Genomic DNA, 21,994 nt, shown 5'->3' with positions numbered 1-21,994 from the left:
TGCTTTCCTGCCTTGATACATACTCTACTGCAGCCATAGTAAGACCTGGCTCATGACAGTGAAAACACAGCTGAAATGGGATTTCACTTATTTTATATTGCTGAGGTCGAATGAATATTAGTGAACATCAATGGAAAACAAACTGAAACTTGACATGGAAAAGATGTGTTAGTATCACACTTGCATGAACATGACAAAACGCAAATGAGGACATCTTTAAAATGTCTTTATTGATCAACAAGATGGATCCAGGCTCCATTGATACAACACAATGTAGAGAATGATGCTCAGCATGTATGTAAGATGGAAAATAGTATACAAAAGATGGTTAATGTGTAGTTCATTATGTTTCTTATTTATCTTAATAAGACCCCTCCCCAAATGTAATGACATGAATACAGGAAAATGAAGACATAGCATAGTGTTTGTGTGTGCATGAGGGGGGGGGGGGGGGTCAGTCCCCTTGATACACACATACTGTACACACACATATACAATGGAACAGCATACATCTGACTCAGTACACACACACACACAAGTCCTGTGGTTATCACTGTTAACCCCTCCACTCTCTGTCTGATAAGTTGATAACAGATGTGGACGATGGTGAGAAGAGGTAAGAAGATGGTTGAACAATTATTTATATTTCTTAGCTATTCCAGAAAACACCTGTATTTCCAACCCGCTTCCAATCGCTGGTGTATTACAGTGAAACATAAATAACTTTTACCTTTTCAATTTCTTGATCCCTCCTTTCTTTCCTCCATACCATCAGACCTTGTAAGCTATGGGAGCGTACCAAATGGCACCCTATTCCCTTTATAGTGTCCTACTTTTGACCAGAGTCCACAGAGCACTATAAAGGGAATAAGGTACCATTTGGGATGCAGGCTATACACCACTGGGTCTGGGTGACTACTTGACCCCTGTGACCTTTTAGTAGCGACCCTAGTCTCTCAGCAGAGTGGCTGCTGGGATACATTACATTAACAACCACCAGGATGATATATGCTTTCCATTTACCTACAGCCATTAAACACTGCACCGTAACGACTCGTGTTAAATGAAAATGTATTACTCTTGTTCACGTTGTAATCACTCAAGTTTAAGTCAATGACAGAATAGGGGGAAAAAAACAACCAAAAAACAGAAAGAAAAACAGCACCATAAAACTAGCCCTGCATGGCCATAGCTCCAAACCCTGGCTAGTGTTCTGTAGGTTCGGTTAGCACCAATGTTTCAGCCTGCCTCCCAGAGCAACACGTCTCCAAGGGATAGTGCAGGCTCCAGTCTCGAGCTACAGAACCAGATACAGACGTAGATACACACACACACTGACTGACATGTAGACGTAGACAAGAGACCCGGACTTACGTCTGTGAATAAGCACACAGCCAGTGGTAAGTAATGCTAGAGACGTAAAAGGCAGACACGCAGGCGGCAAACACGCCCGCACACACACACAGGCATTTGAAAAGAAACAGGAGTGTATTTGCATCACTTGGTAAGTGGTAAAAAGTGCAAACAGAAGACAAAAAGCCCTAGAAGAAAGCCATGGCTGGATTGTGCTCTAAACATAACTGTAACCATTATGCCATTGTCTAAGTCAGACTCACAGCACAGACGCCATTTTGCAGCTGAGTTGTATTGTGACGGGGGAACAGTGAACTCTCTAGCCACAGAAGGGCTATCGTCTTACTCCCGTATGTGTGTTCATGACCACAACCAAAGCCCAAGTAAGTGAACTGGGTCGACCTCTTTGTTGATGGCAGTTAGTTACCGTCTGGACTGGAGTGCAGTGGCAGTAGAATAAACACTACTGTCTGGCGTCTGCCCCTGTAGCCTGCTTTCCAGCATGCTTTTAAATGATCAAAAACAGCTGTAAGAATCACAGAGTGGGCCTTTAAATGCCTGCATATCTTTAAAAGGTCTGATTTTTATCACGCAACTTAATGTGACACATAATACCAGTTAGAAGGATGTTGAGCTTTCAGTCTTGGTATTTCCCGCATAAACATCAACATGGTTTAAGTCTGAAATATAAATGTTGTCATTTTTCCTTTTGTGGTCGGATTAGACTAAGGAAATCCCCCTAGAGTTTGGAGAATATATTTAGAGTTTGTTGTATTTGTCCTGGCTGCGGTATACTTGCTGAGTGTCTGGTAAATAAGGTTTAAGTACATGTCTATTGAGAGCACTGTACTGTGTCTTGACATCTCAAACCAATTGAGTTGTTTTCTACACATCAGACATGTGTGAGTTAATCTCTTCTTAAAGAAATGGATTGTGAGCAGAAGAGGTTTGGATTTGGTGAGGATTTACCATTAAGAACACAGCAAGGGGCAAGCTTACACACATAGCTAAAACATGTCAAATCCCACCTCACACCCCCATAGCAAAATTATTCACATAACACACCCTTACGCTTCATTGGGGATATCATGTATATATAAATATAAACAATGAGTTTCAAGGCATCATTTTTTAATCATATACTGATCAATTTATTAATTCTGTCAGGACATTTTCCATTGTCCCAATCTGTCTTACACGAAGAAGGAAGAAGGATGTCGCATTTGTTTTTGCAAAAAGAAAGAAAGTAGAAACCATTATCATGAAACAGACACACATTCAAACACTGCTCACCATGAAGCAACGACACTAGTTACTTTTTTAGAATTCGGTGACCAAATCAAATCAAGTTTCCTCTGGCCAACCTAACCTAAACTCGCCAATTACCAAGAAATGACCTAAATGCCTGCTTCCTATAGCTCCGGTGAGATATGTTCCATTTGAATCGTGAGGTTCCAATGACTCTTTTGTTTTTATAGTACCAGAAAGGGAACCCGCAGCCATGAAACATAAACAAATAGATGCAGACAAGGTATATTCAAGAGTTTGAGCATCGTCATCGAGTCCTTCCGTAAGCTTTGGGCAGAACCACTGGTCAAGCTGCATGCCACATGGTGTGTTCTATTCGCATACAAGGAACCTGCAGGAATGTTCCACCGAACTGTAACTGCAACCTGTTTTCAAGCACTGGAGGAACAAACTGCTGTATCTGTGAATCTGGTTTGTCCATATTGTTTGTTTCCACTTGTTCTGTTTTATTTTCGTAGAAGTTTTCTGAGCAGTCCAAACGTGGATGTAGATGCTTGCATGCACTTGGACACAGGAGAAGACACTGCATTGTCTTGACTGACGTCACTGTCACTCCTATTGGTCCTCGGTCGAGACAAGTGCATCATGGGTAGTAGGCGTCTGTGACTTAAGTAGAACTCTCTCAACAAGGCAGTCAAGAAGATTAAATACGGTCTGTCCGTATGTTTACAAAGACCATACAATTATTTTGGGATGCAAACTTAACCAATACAGAACTACCATTTCAGAGGGGTAAGTGTCGGTTGACAGGACCAAACAATAAGCAAATCTATAGTGTAACAGCATTTTAATCTCTTTAATTTATCAGTCTTTCCTATCAAACTGATATATATATATATATATATATATATCAAGTCAGATACCATAACAATACCATAACACTCAACTTTAGTGGCTTTTTTTCAAGAACCTTCATCCTCCCTATTTTGACTAATATCTTAAACTCTATATACAGGCAGAATCTTTCTCCTGTTCTGGTGGTCTGGCAAACCAGCGCTGGGGCCTCTGGGTAATAGAACATGGTTTGTGCCCCCAATGGCACCCTACTCCCTAGATATTATATACTACTAGTATCTAGGGAATAGGGTGTCATTTGGCACGCAGCTTGTTGAACCCATGACTATTTATCTTGGATAGCAACCAATATGGCCCCAACAGCTCTTTCAATAAACAAGTAAACAAATAAACAAACAAAGCAGTATACAAAATAGCAAAAAACAAGAAAATGAAACACAAGAAGAACACAATTGATCTTTAATTAAGGCGATTAAAAATATTGCAAAATATTTTGGCCCCTGTTTTTGAGACAGACTGCCACAACAGTCAAAGTTTCCACTGCATAAACGATCAAGAAGAGCAGGGATAGAAAAAAGAAAAGAAAAGAGAAAGAAAGTGATAGCAAAAATGATGATGAAAAAAAAAAGCATCCTCTTTAGAGAGGAAAAAGTATTTATTTGGTTTGGGTTGTATTTTTCTTCAGGACTGTTTTAAATGGGACTGGAAAAAAGTTCATTTTTGAAAAATAAATGATATTTTTAAGGAAAAAACAATAAAAAGAGACAGGAGTTGGTAACTCGGTGGTTAACTTCAGCAACATTTGTTATTGGGGGTCTTTTGTCTTTCTGAGCGCGTGCAGTAGGGGTTAAGACCTAAGATACTGTAGATAAGAACCGGCTGTTTTCCTCTGATTGGGCGACAGCCTGATATGACAACAGGAAGATGACTGACGCAGTGCACCATGGGAAGAGTTGAACGCCACATGAAAGTTCTTCCCCGTTTAAGAGCGGTTGCACCAGGCGCCGTCCTAAAAGGGCAGGGCTAGGAATGGGGGTTGATGGGATACAAAATAACAGTACCCTCTGTTCAATCTCAGGGTGGAGGGGTATCTAGGCAAAGGCCCCACCCTCTCCCGCCCCCATTTGAAAAGACGGGGGAGTCTTGGGAGTAGGCCTAAAATGAGATCAGATCATAGTGGAGTCACCGACGTACTGCAACCGCCACCACCTCTGTCTGGATGTCCTTTCCGGACCATTGATTCCATTATACTAGAGGGTATAATAAAGTCATATTGGTCCAACTAGCGGACCCCTGTGTGTCAACCAGTCATCACACCCACTCCTGCATGGAGCGTTTGCAGTACAGTATGTGTCTGGGCGTTCCCTTCCTCTTAAACTGGAAGACGGTGTAGACCAGGACAAGAAGACAGAGCGCCAGGACACAGGGGATCACAATGGCAATGGCCTTCACTGTGTTGGCCTCGTTTTCCAGCTCAATGACAATGTCGACGTCCTCCGTGGGCGGCCACTCGGGGTCGATGGGGGTCAGGTCGCAGCCCATGAAGTCCTTCAGGATGGAGCGGGGGTAACCGGGTTCGACTCGCAACCTCTGATTGTTGAACTTCCAGTACTCCTTCCCTTTGTAGAAGTAGGTGAAACCTGGAGAGATAAAGTGATGGAAAGAAAGTGACAGAGGGGGATGAGAGAGAGAGAGAGAGAGAGAGAGAGAGAGAGAGAGAGAGAGAAAAAGAGAATACAATTAAGTACAATATGTTCACAGTCCTAATATGGTCTCCACAGGATTCATTTGGATGTCAATCTGAGGTTGGTAAAGAACTTGTTTCCCTGTAGTTTGTAATTCTCTCTTTATTCCAGGCGCCCAATATATCCCTGGGGGTTACAGGCCAGTAGAATAAAGCCTGGGCAGTGATAAAGACAAGTGCTTACTCCTCTCTGGATGACCTGAAACACTGGACCACAAACACACTGTAAACCAGTGACATATCCCCAGCATGACAACCTGGCTAAACTCCCCATCTCTCCTCTCCTCTATACCTCTCTGCATTATTCATGAATTCTTCAAAGAAAAGAGAGAGGGAAGAATAGATGAGATATGCGCTCTATTTCCAAGTGCACAGAGCAGAGGAGTTCTTTAGAAGGGAAGAGAGAGATAAAGAGAGAGAGAGCTAGAGAGAGTGAGAGTGAGAGAGAAACAGAGAGAATGGGGTTCTAAATCACATGGGCAGCTGAGTTGTTTACGGTTAGCAACCCAGGGAGTGAGAGAGCGCGCGCGCGAGAGAGCAGTGTCCTGAAAGATTCATCTTGGGAAAGAAGAGAGGGAGAGACTTGGCTTTTAGTTGAGCTCTGACTGGTGTGGGCGAAAGAAGAGTTTAATTCCAAAACCCTATATATACATTTTCCATATCCATTTTCAGAAATGTTGGTAAATTAGCTTTTATTATTTAATCAAATTATAGAAGAGATTGGTGTGGTTTTTCACTATCTAATCATGGCCCAGTTGTTCAATGACAGACATGTATTTGTTTGTCTCTCATTTCAGAGAGACAAATAATCCCACCATAAGACCGAACACTGTGTGAAGGTGTGTGTAGGAGCGGATGAGCGATACAACACACACCTCTGTTCAAGCATCCCAGATCCCAGTCACACTGACCCAACCAAACATCTATAAACAGTGGAGTATAGCCTACCCTACTGTCACTTGCCCTGATAATGATTGATGATCAGGGTACATTTTCGAGGTGACTTGTTTTCCCACATCGTCATTACATTTACATTTCAGTCATTTTATCAGACGCTATCCAGAGCTAATCACAATTAGTACATTCATTTTAAGATATGTGGTTGTCTCACCCAGCTATTGTTGCAAGTCCATTTTCTGGGCATTTTCCATGTGAAAGGACCCATGAGCACCAACGTGAGAAGTTCATAGGAGCATGTCAAATTGGGTGTCAAACGAAAGCTAAGAGCATATATTTTTGAGAAATTAAGGCATATATACATTTTTCAACCATTTCCCATCTTATAAATGTGGAAATATGCAAAGGTTATGATTTCTGATCAAACAGATGGAAAAGGGGTCTTACACACTCTCTCTCTCTCTCTCTGCCACTCTATCCCTGTTCTCTCTCTCTCTCCGGTTAATGTCACCTCTACTGGCTCTTACTGACACCTACCATGACACCTACCCCCTACCTTCCTTCCATTTACTGTAACAAGCATCCTCACCCACTGAGCACTGACCACACCGGATGTCCATTGATGTTTACCTGGGTTTCAGACATTTTCATAAGGTGGGCAGGGACTCTGCTGTCTGAGCTTCAGGGGGAAACTGGTTTCACCATTGAGGTGCCAGGACAGAGAAGAGCTTTGACTGGGCTTAGTGGGAGCAGTCCTCCAGTAGGGTTGTGACAGCCAAGACACCAGAGGTGGCAGAACGGAGTGCTCGGTTTTGGGTGTAGGGTTTGAGCATAGCCTGAAGGTAGGATGGGGCAGTTCCCCTTGAGAGGGACGGGGACAGATGGCATGAGTGTGCTCCGCCTCCCAACCTGGCCTGTTTTTTCCCATAGAGGCATTGCCAGGTCCGCTCAAACCCCGCCCTGCTGGCCATTACCAACCAATAGGAGCCATTCTCAGGCTTTTTGTACGATCCACTTGTCTAATAAGTCTAGCCCGCAGGCCTGACAAAAAAAATAGAAACCTCATCTTCTATCCCACCCTCTGTGCAGACCAACTGGCCTCAACCGGATTGGGCAGCAGACTGTGGTATTTTGTTTTCTGCTTCCCTGTCATATTCCAACTGGGTCTTACAATATACTGTCAAAACATGGCTACTAAAATCATAGCTTATTGTAGCTACAAGGTATTAAAATGTGTATTTACGAGGCTGAAGTAAAGACTATGTTTGGTATATATTATGTGAGTGTTACTGTCTAGCGGATGGAAGGAGAGGATTAATAGATAGGGAGACGTGAGTGTCATTATGTTACTGTCTAGTAATAATGGTATTATGGGATAGATAGGTGGACATACCATTGGCTTTGTCTACGAAGGCTCCTTGTGGAGAGTCTGGGACGCCCTTCCAGACAGTGATGGATTTAGGGTAGCCTGGGTCCATTGTCCTCATGTCCTCATTGTAGCGCCAGTACCTGAACAGACAGCCATGGGGATTAGGGTGTGGGATAATCAGACATCAAAACACACATCTCACAATTTCATAGGCATCCCAGTCCCAATACATTAGAAACACACACACACACACACACACACACATGAACTGACACACACACATCCCCAATTCCCCACGAAGGCACACACACACACACACACACACACACACACACACACACACACACACACACACACACACACACACACACACACACACACACACACACACACACACACACACACACACACACACACACCACTCCACCCACACACACCACTCCACCCACACACACAGCTCAGCTCAGTGTACACACCTGTCCCCTTTGAAGAAGTATGTCTTGGCTACGTCCTCCCACCAGACGGCGGTCTCGATGCTCTGGGTTGGCATGCCGTGGCCGAACATAGAGATGTCCTGGGGGTAGCCGGGCTGGAGCATGGTGTCCTTGAACACCCAGAACTGCTTCCCTGGAAGAGACACAAGGACAACAGGGCTCAGAGGGACTGCTGGGACATTACACGTCTCAAATGGCACCCTACTTCCTTTATAGTGCACTACTTTTGCCATAGGGCTCTGGTCAAAAGTATTGGACTATACAAGGAATAGGGTGCCATTTGGGACGCATCCACTCACTCACCAGCACTGAGGGGATTTAACCCAGGGATGACATTTGGTTGGCCAGGAGGGGTTACTAAAACCTGGGGATGACATTTGGTTGGCCAGGCAGGGTAACTATAATCCAGCCTGCCTAACGTGAGCCATACCAAATCAGTTTCAGAACCCCAAGGTGTACCATATCTGAAGCTGTAGTGTTTGTTGCTAGACTACTACATCACTGGAGATCATGAATGTTACAGTACAGCGAGGTTGTTAGAGTCATATCACATTGCACAAGAGTTGCAGCATTTTCAATTTTGTTTATATATAACCACATGATAATATATTAGGTGGGTCATCTAATATATTAGTCTGGGTCAAAGTGTCAATGATTTAACAAACTCCAGGCGTTTGTTTACATGTGGTGGTTGCTCTAAATACATTTTTTTTTATGGCAACACTTCCAAATAGCCTACTGGCATGGAGTTGGCATCTAATTGTAGATTTGGAGACTTGTTGACCCCAAGATAAAACCAAGTTCTGTACGCCTCCAACTGTGGCCCTTGGTCTTTTCTTTGCCTCCCGAACCATCTTCCTCACTGCTAGTGGGGACAAGATACACTTGGGTCTTCTACCAGGCAGGTTTACCACTGTTCCAGTAGTATTCAACCTCTTAAGTGTTGCCTAATAGTGGTAAGTGGCATATTTGTTTTGTCAGTTGTTGATTTTTTACTTCTCACAAACCAAGAGGCAGTCTTTTTCTGAGTCCCAAATGGCACCCAATTTCCTAAAAAGTGCGCTACACTTGACCATGGCTCAGGGATAGGGTGTAACATTGGGCAATGCGTTAAGAGTCTAGATGCCAGGGCCTGTATTCAAGAAGTATCTCAAAGCAGGAGTGCTGTCCATATAGTGTTATTCATTATGATCAGGTTCGAGAAGTGCAAAGCCGAGACTTGAGGAAGTGTTGTCTTGTGCGAGGAATGGAGGGAGGAGGAGGGAGGTAGAGAGGGATGGAGAGAGCGGAGGGGGTGGAGAGAGTTATGGAGGGAGGTAGAGAGGGATGGAGGGTGAGGAGGGAGGTAGAGAGGGATGGAGAGAGCGGAGGGGGTGGAGAGAGTTATGGAGGGAGGTAGAGAGGGATGGAGGGTGAGGAGGGAGGTAGAGAGGAATGGAGAGAGCGGAGGGCGTGGAGAGAGTTATGGAGGGAGGTAGAGAGGGACAGAGGGTGAGGAGGGAGGTAGAGAGGGATGGAGAGAGCGGAGGGGGTGGAGAGAGCTATGGAGGGAGGTAGAGAGGGACGGAGGGTGAGGAGGGAGGTAGAGAGGGATGGAGAGAGTGGAGGGGGTGGAGAGAGTTATGGAGGGAGGTAGAGAGGGATGGAGGGTGAGGAGGGAGGTAGAGAGGGATGGAGAGAGTGTAGAGAGGAGGAGGGAGTTGAGGAGGGAGGTAGAGAGGGATGGAGGGTGAGGAGGAAGGTAGAGAGGGATGGAGAGAGTGTAGAGAGGAGGAGGGAGTTGAGGGGGGAGGTAGCGAGGGATGGAGAGAGCGGAGGGAGGAGGGAGTTGAGGAGGGAGTAAGAGGGAGGTAGAGAGGGATGGAGAAAGAGGAGGGAGGTAGAGAGGGATGGAGAAAGAGGAGGGAGGTAGAGAGGGATGGCGGGATAGGAGATATGTTTCTGGTAATTAGGTTGTGGCACGGTTTTGACTTGGTGAGCCCAGGAAGTGTTTTTTTTATTCACTGGCATAGGTCTGGGGAGGAAATGAACTGGTTTTACTGTCTGTGGAAGAGAAGGGCAACTGTGATTGTGGTGGGAGGAAGGGAGGGAAGAAGGGAGAGGGAGTGAGGGTGGGACATAGGGATATGTGAAGGTTGGAGGTTTTAGGGGAAGAGGAAGGGGAGGGAAGGTCGCAGGAGTATAGCCTAGCTCTCGTGACAGGGCCATGTGACAGGAAATGCCTGTCATTACACCTGTTTTATTCTCATGGTCCATACATAGCAGGCTCATGGTTACCACGGTTACTCCAGCCCTGCCAAGCCCCTCCCCCTGGCACAGGCACTAAGGAAGTCTGGGTAAACTGGGTCAAGGGGCATTGGGGTGTGTGTGTGTGTATGTATGGGTGGGTGTGTGTGTTAAGAGGGTTGTGAAGGATAGTGGACATAAGGGGCTTCTCAGAACTCACCAGGGTGAGATATTTGGGGAGTAAATAATGATTCAGACTAGACTGACTACATCTTTTAACTTTAACTGTCAGTATTTAATGTTAGCTCAGATGTTCCTCCTGCAGTGAACACTGCTAATCTCCTGCTATCTCCTAACAATGTCTAAACAGTGTTGTACAGTGTTGTACAGGGGATGGTGATCATTGAGTCTGGGCAAGGTGCCAAGAACAACAGGCTCCTTCCTCCTCCACATGGACCACACAGAGTGTATTGTACACACACATGTATATGTGTGTAGATCACACACACACATTACGTAAACACACACACACACACACACACACACACACACACACACACACACACACACACACACACACACACACACACACACACACACACACACACACACACACATTACGTAAAGACACACACACACACACACACACACAGGGTCCCATGGCCCCTCCACTCTACCCTAAGCCCTGATTGACTTCAATTGTTCAACATTTTCTTCTGTCTGTATTCTTCAGTAATTGAAAACAGATCAAACACACACACACACACACACACACACACACACACACACACACACACACACACACACACACACACACACACACACACACACACACACACACACACACACACACACACACACACACTTTCGCTATACTCTTTCACATAGTGACCACACAAAACATTACAAAACACAGGGCATGCATTGACCGTGTAGGCTAGCTTTCTCTGTATAAAGAAACGAAACATAATCAAGGCCAAGCTAAATAAATCATTGATTGGCTCTAGCAGTATACGTAGCTAAATTGTCTCTCTCTCCCCCGAGTGGTAGATTGTATAGATGCATAATTCTCTTAGAGCCAAGCATTGATATACCCATTGTGTGTGTGTGTGTGTGTGTGTGTGTGTGTGTGTGTGTGTGTGCGTGCGTGTGCGTGTGTGCGTGTGCGTGTGCGTGTGCGTGTGTGTGTGCGTGTGTGTTTCTGTCGGGCTAATCAGAAAGACCATGGATGCAGTGCTACCGAATTAACGGGTTGATGCCGTTATTCTGGTAGCTCTTCTACATTTAGTCTAAGTCCCAAAAGGAACCCTATTCCCTTTATAGTGGACTACGCTTCACAAGAACCCATAGGGCTCTGTTCAAAAGTAGTGCACTATATAGGGAATAGGTTGACAATTGGGACACAACCTTATAGTCAGTGCACTTTGATACTATAACTTTCTGTCTTATCGCATTGCTCCAATTTAAAGGTCAGCAGTGTATGAGTGGACATTATTGAGTCAATGACTTTCTTTATGAGCAGATTTCACCAAACATATACATCCCTAGTCCTAAAGGCAGACAGCTAAGAAACAAGGTTGTTATGAGCGATGCATATTTATTTAAATGAGGGTCTAATTTACATGCCGATTCAGTGTTTGTATAACACAGCTTTAAAAAACAGGGAGTCCGCGTCACAATTGGCACCCTTTTCTCTAAATTAGGACTCCCGAGTGGCGCAGTGCCTCTCAGTGCAAGAGATGGCACTACAGTCCCTGGTTCGATTCCAGGCTGTATCACTCATTCCAGGCTGTATCAGGCTGCGCACAATTGGCCCAGCGTTGTCCGGGTTTGGCTGGGGTAGGCCGTCATTGTAAATAAGAATTTATTCTTTGCCTAGTTAAATAAAGTTTAAATATAAAACATTTAAATATATATTCCCTGGTCAAAAGTAATGTCCTAAATAGGAAATGAGGTGCCATTTGAGTCTGCATGAGTCTGCTGCAAACAATGGCAGAACGTCTTCATAAGCTTTGCCTTATAAGGCATTCAAAGTCAATTAAGAAACGTCCATGAATTCTTATCTCCACAGACACCTACTTGAATATGCGTAGCCTACATTGTTACCTATAGAGTCACTTTCTTCTGTTTTTAAAGCTCACGGTGGTTCTATTACAGGACATAGTAATAAACCCTCTCATTTCATGGAAATCTCAACTCTACAACCAGAAAAAAAAGAAAGAAGGGATTTCAGGAGCTCTCGGGTACACAGGGGACAACTAGTCTGTTTTTCGAGGAACTGTGAAAAACAGAAATGTGTTTGCGAGCCATCTGTGATTTGTAGTTATTATCAAGACAGACCCAGATTTACACCCGTCTCTTCTCTTCCCCACATCCCTCCCTTCCTCTCTCATGGGAGTATACAAGTCTGTTTGTTTGTTTATTTGCTGTCTCTTTCAGTAAATGTATATATTGAGACATCCCCTTCGTCTGCTATAGGTTTATACGATGTAAACACGTTCAGAGAAGAGACTAATCTGTGCTGCAGTGGGGCTAGTGAGGTCATACATTCAAATGGACTGATTATGGAAGAGACAATGCATGAAAGCACACGCACACGCACATTTTCAAAGGACAAACTGCTTTTGACTGTCTGAGATTAAGAGGCAAATTGCCTGGGTTACAGTAAGTACAGGGTCTATAGTCACGTAGTCTAGAGAGATAAGCCTCTGGTTAATCCTTCTACTACAGCCACGTCACTCCACGCACACACGTACGCACACACACACACACACACACACACACACACATAACCAAGAATAAGGAGCAGGACCCATCCTACTGTATCCTATTGGAAATGCTTTTTGGTCTAGGATTTGTCTGATTATGCAGATCAGGGATGGGCAACATTGGTCAGGGGGAAAAGAGAAAAATGTGCAGTTTTACAGCTAATTTCCTGCTATTCTACACATGTTGCAATACTGTAGGATGGAGGCAAATGCGTGCAGCTTTTAATATGATAACTGATGATCAATGGGCCCCACCCTGGTCAGTAAATCGACCATGCTTACTACAAGTTTAGATAGCTGGCCGCTAGACTAACTTACCAAACCCCCCAAAAATGAGCTGACATGGGCTAATTGAGTAACTGCTGATGCACAACCACATTTCAAAATTGCACTTTGTGTACTATTATTCTAACTCTCAACAGTAAGTAAGAATGAGCCCCCCCAAAAAACCTACAAAAGGGGTAAAAAAAAAACACGCCCTGTTAAGAACTCTTTTTATTTTTTTAAATCATTTTTTATATATATTGACTTTCAATGTGGGCCGCCAGACCCGTGGGCCGCCAGACCCGTGGGCCGCCAGACCCGTGGGCCGCCAGTTGCCCATACCTGATATAGATCATGTATAATACATCTGTGGGCATCCTTACCTTTGAAGAAGACAAATTTCCCCTCGCTGTTCTCGTAGACAGCGTCTATCTTGGGGGGCAGTCCTCTCCAGAAGACATTGATGAGCATGGGGTACCCCGTCATCACTGCGTTGTCCCGTACCCTCCAAAACCAGTGATCCTGAGAGGAGAGAAGAGGAGAGGAGAGAGAAAGGGTCATTAACACACTGGCATACGAACATATCAACACAAGCTAAAATGTGTTGTTGGAAATCAAAACCCAGCTGGATAGTTTGACAGCTGTGAAGCTTAATGACCGAGAGATGATTCCATTACTCTGCATCAACATCCATTAGGCTTATTAGTATGTAACCTGTACTGTAAACATGCTAAACTATTCAGGTCAAATGGCTCAGTTTTTTGAAGAAACTCGAGGAAAAATATAACAATCTAAAGGAAAAATGCGCATAGCCAAGTTTAAGGTGTGCCTGTCTTTTTGATGCTGGATGTAACCTGAAGATAAGAGAGTTGGGCCAAAACTCAGAGGAAAGAGCTCACAGGCCCAGCTGAGAAAGACATTATGGCTCAGTAAGACACCACACCCTTGGCACGGAATGGCCGCTCTAGCCTTCCACAGAGGCCAAACACACAGTGACCTGCCCTCGGAGAAATAGAGACAGAGAGAAAGAGACAGAGAAAGGGGGGGTAGAGAGCGAGGGTGAAGAGACAGTGAGAGAAAGACAGGGGCGAAAGAGGGAGAGAGAGAAAGAGAGGATGAGGGGAGTGAGGGGGAAAGAGAGAAGGATAGAGATACCTCATCACTGGCATCATCACAACACCACGCCTTATTCACATTAAAACCTGCACAGCCCATTTATCAAACTCCCTCGGTCGCTCTCTTGTGGGTGTGTGTGTGTGTGTGTGTGTGTGTGTGTGTGTGTGTGTGTGTGTGGAGGACATGTACACACACTTTCACACACACTTTCACACACACACACACACACACACACACACACACACACACACACACACACACACACACACACACACACACACACACACACACAGCGTCCCATGGCCCCTCCACTCTACACTAAGCCCTGATTGATTTCAATTGTTCAGCGTTTTCTTCAGTATGGGACTCAGCCCGGTAATTGAAAACAGATCAAACTGTGAAATCGGAGCTATTTGATTCCTTTCGACTCTGTAGAAGACAAAATGTTCCAATCTCCCTCTTTCTCCTGCTCTGAAAATATGGACAGTGAGCCAACTTGAGATGTAGGCCATTTCTGCTGGCACTTGGAATTACCCAAATGTCCAAACTAATCAAAATAACTACTATAACCTCTGTAACAGAAGATTATGGCTCTGTTTCATTTCTGCTTTGTTTGCGAAAACCTGTTACAAATGCAGACAAACAGACTCAAGGTATTGCTACCTTGCAATGCTGATGATGCATTTAGACAGAGGTACAGCTGTCAAAAAAGGACAAGAAGAAAATAAAAAACTCTTCACACGGAATGTTTGAGTTCACAGATGTGCCTCAATGTAGTGCAAATATCACTGCAGGTATGCATGTAGGTCTATAAGTCAACATCTGACATCTAATAAATGACCTGCATTAAAAGTGCTGTAAGTAAGAGCACCTAACCACAGACAGCCATAAAGCAGCATCGGGGCATCCCTGAGAGACTGAACGTGACAGAGGTCAACAATGAGGTCAGCTGAGGCTAAACAAGCCAATTGGGGCTGATCTGATGTGCGTGTGTGTTAAGGTGAGAGGACAGTGGGGGGGGAAACGAGTGGAGATGAAAGAAGCCAGGGTCTGGGTTCGCCTCAGAGGGATAAGCACAGATAACACACACCTCCTAGTAGACCTCGTACATCAACGCACATGTACGTATACATCAGAGTCATTTAACAGGCGCTCTGATCCAGAGCGACTTACAGGAGCAATTAGGGTTAAGAGCCTTGCTTAAGGGCACAACCGACAGATTCTTCGCCTAGTCGGCTCGGGGATTCAAACCGGCGACTTGTTGGTTACTGGCACAACGTTCTTCAAATGCTAGGCTACCTACCGCCTCAGAGAGGGGAAGTCAGGCAGTAGAGACAAGCACACTACTCCAGTTAAGACAAGGGGGAAGGGAAGAATGGAGAAACATGGGTGGGGATGGATGAGTGAAAGACACCTAGTTCAGTGACACACGCTCTTCTCTTCAAGCCCAACCGAAGAGGAGAGAGGAGGGGAAGCTGTGAGGAGCAGTGAGGAGCAGTGAGGAGAGGGGCAGAGCAGTGAGGAGCAGTGAGGAGCAGTGAGGAGAGGGGCGGAGCAGTGAGGAGCAGTGAGGAGCAGTGAGGAGCAGTGAGGAGAGGGGCGGAGCAGTGAGGAGCAGTGAGGAGCAGTGAGGAGAGGGGCGGAGCAGTGAGGAGCAGTGAGGAGCAGTGAGGAGAGGGGCGGAGCAGTGAGGAGCAGTGAGGAGAGGGGCGGAGCAGTGAGGAGCAGTGAGGAGAGGGGCGGAGCAGTGAGGAGCAGTGAGGAGCAGTGAGGAGAGGGGCGGAGCAGTGAGGAGCAGTGAGGAGAGGGGCGGAGAAGGAGGGAAGGAGGGAAAAGAGGGTGGGAGGCGAGAAAGAGAGAGAACAAAGAGAAACAACCCCCATTTCCCAAACAAAAGGTGTAGTCACAGTCAAAGAGATGGAGATTGAAAGGTGGAGGGATGGAGGGATGAATCTTCCTGCTCTGCCACTGCATCCTAGTGTGACCAGCCAGTCCAGCACTAAATCTGTTCACACATTCAGGACAGGAAGGAAGTGTCTCTCTGCTGCTCTGGTATAAATCGGGCTCTCGCATGAGAATGTGTCCCTCAATCCCTGTACGCAGGGGCACGGGAGAGGAGGGGGGTAGGAGGAGGTGGGTGGGAGGCAGGGGGTAGCATAAGGAAGTGTGCAATTTTTTGGGGCATGTACGGTATCATGTGGTGGTGATTGCTGGACGCAACATGTCATGTCTGTACAGTTTACTGTTCTCTCTTAAAACCTTGCCGACCCTCTTCAACCCCTCCTCTCCACCACTGAAGACGGCAGGGTCGTAATAACTGTAAATCCAGACTTGGCTGTATGGTTTTACCATTGGCTCTGAGCTCCGTCAAGGACACTGGAAAGCTACTGAACAGCATGTGTTTTCCTTTCATCCCTTCCCTCCTCTTCCTGTTGAAAGCAGAGCGGAGAGGAGGAAAGGTGACTCCGTCTGAATGCAGAAAGTCTCCGTTATACATCACTGTGGTACGTCAGATAGGCAGGGGGGTACGGAAGAGGCCCCAGAGTTTGAGACTGCAACTGTAGTTACGATGAGAGATACTCCCTCAAGGGGTCTCTTGATGTTTGATGGAAGCGTATGATATTCCTTCAATGTTTCATATAACTTACAGCTGAAAACGATTGTAGGTCTACCACACCATCCTCTCTAGTCCTATTTCCCATTATGGGACCACCTGTGTTTCAGTCTTTCAGGGCTGAGGAGATTTCATCTTTAAATGACTTGGCAGGTAGTGACAGCGTGTCTTCCAACACAATCAACTGGAGGACGAGGTGAGCCAAAATAGCCAAAGCTCGCTCGTACTCCCTCCCTCCCTCCTCAGTAACCCATCAACCAGACAGACAGTCACTCTGCACACAGACCTGCTTCAGAGGAAATACCACAGGCACAGACTAATGAAGATTCCAACTCTACTTGTTACTGGAGCCAATTCATGTACATTGAGAATACAGCCCTAAGTATGAGTAGTAAACATCCTTCCAAATTGCTATTCAATTAGAGGACTTATTTGTTCAGGAAACTGTTTATCTCTACACATCATGTATTTTATCTACTTACGTATCCCTCCCTCCCAACCTCCCTTCCAACCTCCCTCCCTCTCTCCCTCTGTTGTTAATCACCCACTCTTAACCAGTCGGTCTCCACCATGACAACCTCAGTTACCCTGAACAGAACATCCATACTCTCAGCGTCCTGCTTCCTGTCTGATGTGTGTGGGAGGGATTGTGATTGGCTCTGAGTAGCTGTGAGCCAGTCAGAGAGTAGCACTAACTTCCTCTTCATCTCCTCTGCTGCTGGTTAAGTGATGCTAATAGAATCCCCCACACCCTCTCTCTCTCTCTCATAATACCTAGCTTAGATGTGTCTTGACCATGCGGAGCACATTTGGATTTGGGAGAAAACATGCATTGTGCTTTTGTTGCAGATGATGGACAAGCTGAGAGCTTCTCTTGAAAACCGGATTCAAGCCACACACTATAATTACAATGAGCTCAAACGCATAGTGTAAAAAACAACTTAGAAACACAATTCATATACATAAAGGAAGTTGCATAATAGGTGATTTTGTGTTGTCTCTTCATGAGAGGAGATAATGATGATGGTTAGAACAGGGAATGTGATTTATTTTCATTGTAGCTTCGTTAAATATGCTCATTGACAGCTTAAAAACAAAACAATAGTACAACAGCCCTTGAAACCAACTCTTTCTGGAGTTGAAAGATTGGAGGGAAATACCACTAAACCAAACCAATAAATAAAACGGGTCAATGCTCTCTTTGATCTGCGAGTTAAATATGACCTCTATCCATGGCCTGAATCATGAGTAGTTGGCCAGTGTTTTGATTCATATCCACAGAGTCGTTATTGTGGAAATCTATCCATCCATCCCTGAGCTGAGGTGCCAAACTCATAAACGATCAGACTGAGACTTCCTGTGTTCCTTTGTGTACATCCAAATAGCACCCTATTCCCTATATAGTGCACTACTTTTGTCAAGAGCCCTATGGGACACTATTTGACGTACTATCTGTCTTTCTTAGCTCTGTCTTGAAATCTCATGTCTCTTTCCACTACTATCACCAAAGCCGGGTTGTTCCACGCCAACTTTTGCCAGGGGAGAGGAGGGAGAAACCATGTGAGAGGGGTTCTTAGGCAGACATTTTCATGGAGACACAGGTCACTGAGACTGTTGGCCTGAAGGTTTTTCCTACACACAAATATTATACATTTGTCCATTTGCCTTGTCTCCATGATTAAGTACAGTGGACTGAGACAGGAGAAGAGAAAAATCTGCAATGGCTGTTACTGTTTTTTGGAAAGCCGAGTGAGAATGAGGATTTTTCCAAGCAATGTAAGACACAAGTAGAATCACTGTTCAAATGAAATAAACCAAACCACAGCGTAAGTGTGTTTGGCAATATTCTATGAGAGGGGTATTTCCCCAGTGAGTTCCACGTGTTTTAGCCTACTTAACCAATGAATACTAGCTATTTATAACCCCTGAAAAATACACACAAAAGAACAGCCGCTCTCTCTCTTTCTCTTTCTCTTTGGTGGAGAACATAGCTGATCTTTGTGTTGCCTGGAGGGCTTTCCCCTTTCCTCCTGTGTGTGTGCATATGTATATGTGTGTGCGGGCGTGCATTAGCTGACTGTGAGCTGCCAGGGCCTTGTACTCGGAGACTCTGAGTCTCTGGATGAGGATACATAAGCATAGACACATCACGAATCTGTGGGGTTTGTTACTGGACAGAAAGCTACTGTGGGGTTTGTTACTGGACAGAAAGCTACTGCGGGGTTTGTTACTGGACAGAAAGCTACTGCGGGGTTTGTTACTGTACAGAAAGCTACTGTGGGGTTTGTTACTGGATCTCTCGTGGACAGACCACGTAAACATAAACCAAATTATGCACCATTTTTGTTCTGGGTAAACTGAGATGAGGTTACTACTGTGGGGTTTGTTTGGGAAGAGAAAACCATATTCCATCTGGACTAGATGTTATTTCTATGTAAGCTAATAGATATTCAAACAAGTCCTGGGCTTGCGTCCCAAATGGCACTCTACTTCCTATTTACGGCACTACTTTTGACCAGGGCTCTTGTCAGACGTATTGCACTATATAGGAAATAGGGTGTCATTTGGAACGCATCCCTGCCATAGCGTACAGACCTCACATTTAGAATGTGTGAGTCACTCAGTCACTTACATAATCACTATAAAGTGCTATATGTAGACTATCCTACAGTGCAGTCTGTTAAATTCCTCTCAAGAAAATGAATGTGGAAGAGAGTTACATTTTAGAGATGTTAAAGTGCTAATTACATGAGCCACAGTGCAGTACATAGGTCCCCTTGAGTTTCAATGATGATAACGCTTGAAATCTCCTGACCAACAGAAACCACTGACTACTCTGTAGCTATATATAACTACGGGTATACACACTACCCAGAGTGCTTCAGTTATCTGCTACATTAGTACATATTAGGCACATATATGAAGCCCTCCCACACAGAGCCTTTCCATTAGTTCGACTCTGAGACCTGACTAACTGAAAGCACACTCTCCGAAATAAAGGTATATATTTGTTCTTAAAGGGGTATAAACGCTTGTCACTGTCGTGGTATCCTGTAAGGCAGTCGTTTGTACCTTTAGTTATAGATATATAATTGTACCCTTGCAGTTCGTACCTTAAAAGAGCCAATAGTGTACCTTAGGGGATGAGATAGTACCTTACTATTTGTAGTCCACAGAAGAATACATTTGGAAAAGGTAAGCGTTTCTCTTTTTTTGTGGTTGCCTTTTTTTTCTTTCTAAGGGGCAAAAATGTACGTCTTAAACGGGTTTTTAGGTGTTGTTTTAACACTGCAGGGTGTAAAACCTTATTTGAATATTTCCCAGGGTGTCTTTTTTTGTGCATGCAAAAACAAACGGTTGCAATAAATCCAACTACTAACAGATCAGTTTTGCTACCTGACATATAAAACCATATGTTGAGTCTAGTTTTAGCCCAAAACAGTGGTCTGAAACTCCTGGTTTCCTGGCCACATCGGACGAGTCACATTATGCTGCTTGCAAAGTGATAGTAATTCTTATTGGAATCCAGCCAGAGTTATTCACCTGTAACCTGCATTTAGAATGACTGCCAAGGTAGGGAAAATTGATAAATGAGACAACCTAAACCATCTAAATTGGAAACAACTATTTCAATAACGGCTGCAATAAATCCAACTACTATGTATGCAATTTCTCTTTGTGTAGCATAAGATCAATCAATCAATTAATGTGCATGCAAAAACACACATATTGAAACAAAAAAATCTAAACATCAACCTGAAATAGAGCATGCTGGGAAATATTATAATAATGGGAATGGTTTTTGAGAGTGCGTGATGATTGTAGCTTTATATTCAAAATATTAAGTACAAAAATGTACCATTATAATAGATTATCAGCACATGTATACTAAAAGGTACCAACCAGGTGAGAAACGTGTACCTCTGAAGATATATTATGTTTATTTTTAGATTTTTCTACCCCTATACTGTACCCTAAAAGTACCCTTGTGTGCGGCTGATCCAAAGAGTGTTTCCCTTAAGGGTTTTTTTTACCTTAAGGAATAATTGTACCTTACCTAAGAGAATTGTTTAAGGGCATTGCACAGAGCCCCTCAAATATCTCCGTAGGGAAGGGCAAACTTAAGGGGTTTTACTGTATTTTGAAGGCATGTATGGCAGAAAGAGTATCTGGTTACCACGGAGACGGCCTCACTAAACAACAAGTCAAAAAGGTTGCTTTCATTTTGTAAGATAACAAAAAAATAACTTCTACAATCAAGATAGGATAACCATATTGCTTCAGAAGACAATAAACCACATTTCTTGTAGTTACTTTTTTCTCAAAATACATTCTATCACTTTGTTGTACGTCAAGCAAGCTTACAGAGTAGCTATAGCTAACTAGCCAGCTAGCTTTATAGCCACGGATTGTGCACCTTCCATTGTTTACCTAAGTAGCTAAGTTGGTTGGTTGACATTTCTCTTTTGTAACCAGAGCAGATGAAAGCAACATTCATCTCCACAAATGCTGTTTAAATTGATATCCATACTGAATGAAGCATTTAAGGGACCTCATGGGCACACTTCAATTTTTCACTTCATTTAAGGGGGAAATTCACATTAAAATGTTTTGTGCAACTGACTGAAAGTTAAGGAAACTTTAAGGGAAGATATAAGGGGAAAATGAACTGCAGGTGTTTTATGCAAGCGGGCCCTGGTCCTTTGAGCTGGATACACACACAAGTATGCATGCACACACACACCCAGGAACATGACATGTTGATGTTGTGCTATCTTGCTGTGAAGTTGCTGTGTTGGTCATATGTGGTATGTTTGTTGTATGCGGTCATGAAGTTGTTGTTTTTCTTGTTGTTGAAAACTCTCACATGGCCAAAGGTAATTGCCACTCAGGTAGTTATTTTGAATGTAGTTGAAGTAGTGGATGGTTAAACACAGTGACTTCCCACCTTGAACACGAACATCTCTCGTCTCAGAATGGCCAGGGTGTTGAAGCCCCCATCACAGATGTTAGGCTTGGCGTTGGGCTGGCTGGGCTTGTCCCCCG

The 21,994-nt window shown here is 44.3% G+C and overlaps 1 protein-coding gene across 4 annotated transcripts in view; it reads right to left on the bottom strand.

Moving 5' to 3' along the window:
• Positions 1–209: 209 nt before the first annotated feature.
• LOC139420392 (matrix metalloproteinase-16-like) overlaps positions 210–21,994 on the bottom strand; it is a 70,783-nt gene continuing 48,998 nt past the window's right edge. For all 4 annotated transcript variants that reach the window (XM_071170444.1, XM_071170443.1, XM_071170441.1 and 1 more), the window contains 5 exons: positions 21,897–21,994; positions 13,602–13,740; positions 7,943–8,093; positions 7,491–7,606; positions 210–5,096 (listed from right to left, as the gene is read on the bottom strand). The exon at positions 21,897–21,994 is cut by the window's right edge and continues 120 nt beyond it. In XM_071170444.1, the coding sequence (XP_071026545.1) occupies positions 4,768–5,096; positions 7,491–7,606; positions 7,943–8,093; positions 13,602–13,740; positions 21,897–21,994 (833 nt within the window). In that variant the 3' untranslated portion in view covers positions 210–4,767. The remainder of the gene's footprint in view (positions 5,097–7,490; positions 7,607–7,942; positions 8,094–13,601; positions 13,741–21,896) is intronic.

Source organism: Oncorhynchus clarkii, chromosome 11, assembly GCF_045791955.1.
Source record: "Oncorhynchus clarkii lewisi isolate Uvic-CL-2024 chromosome 11, UVic_Ocla_1.0, whole genome shotgun sequence".
NCBI lineage: Eukaryota > Metazoa > Chordata > Actinopteri > Salmoniformes > Salmonidae > Oncorhynchus > Oncorhynchus clarkii.
Note: the sequence above shows the minus strand (reverse complement) of the source record. Positions and strands in the feature narration are given on the sequence as shown.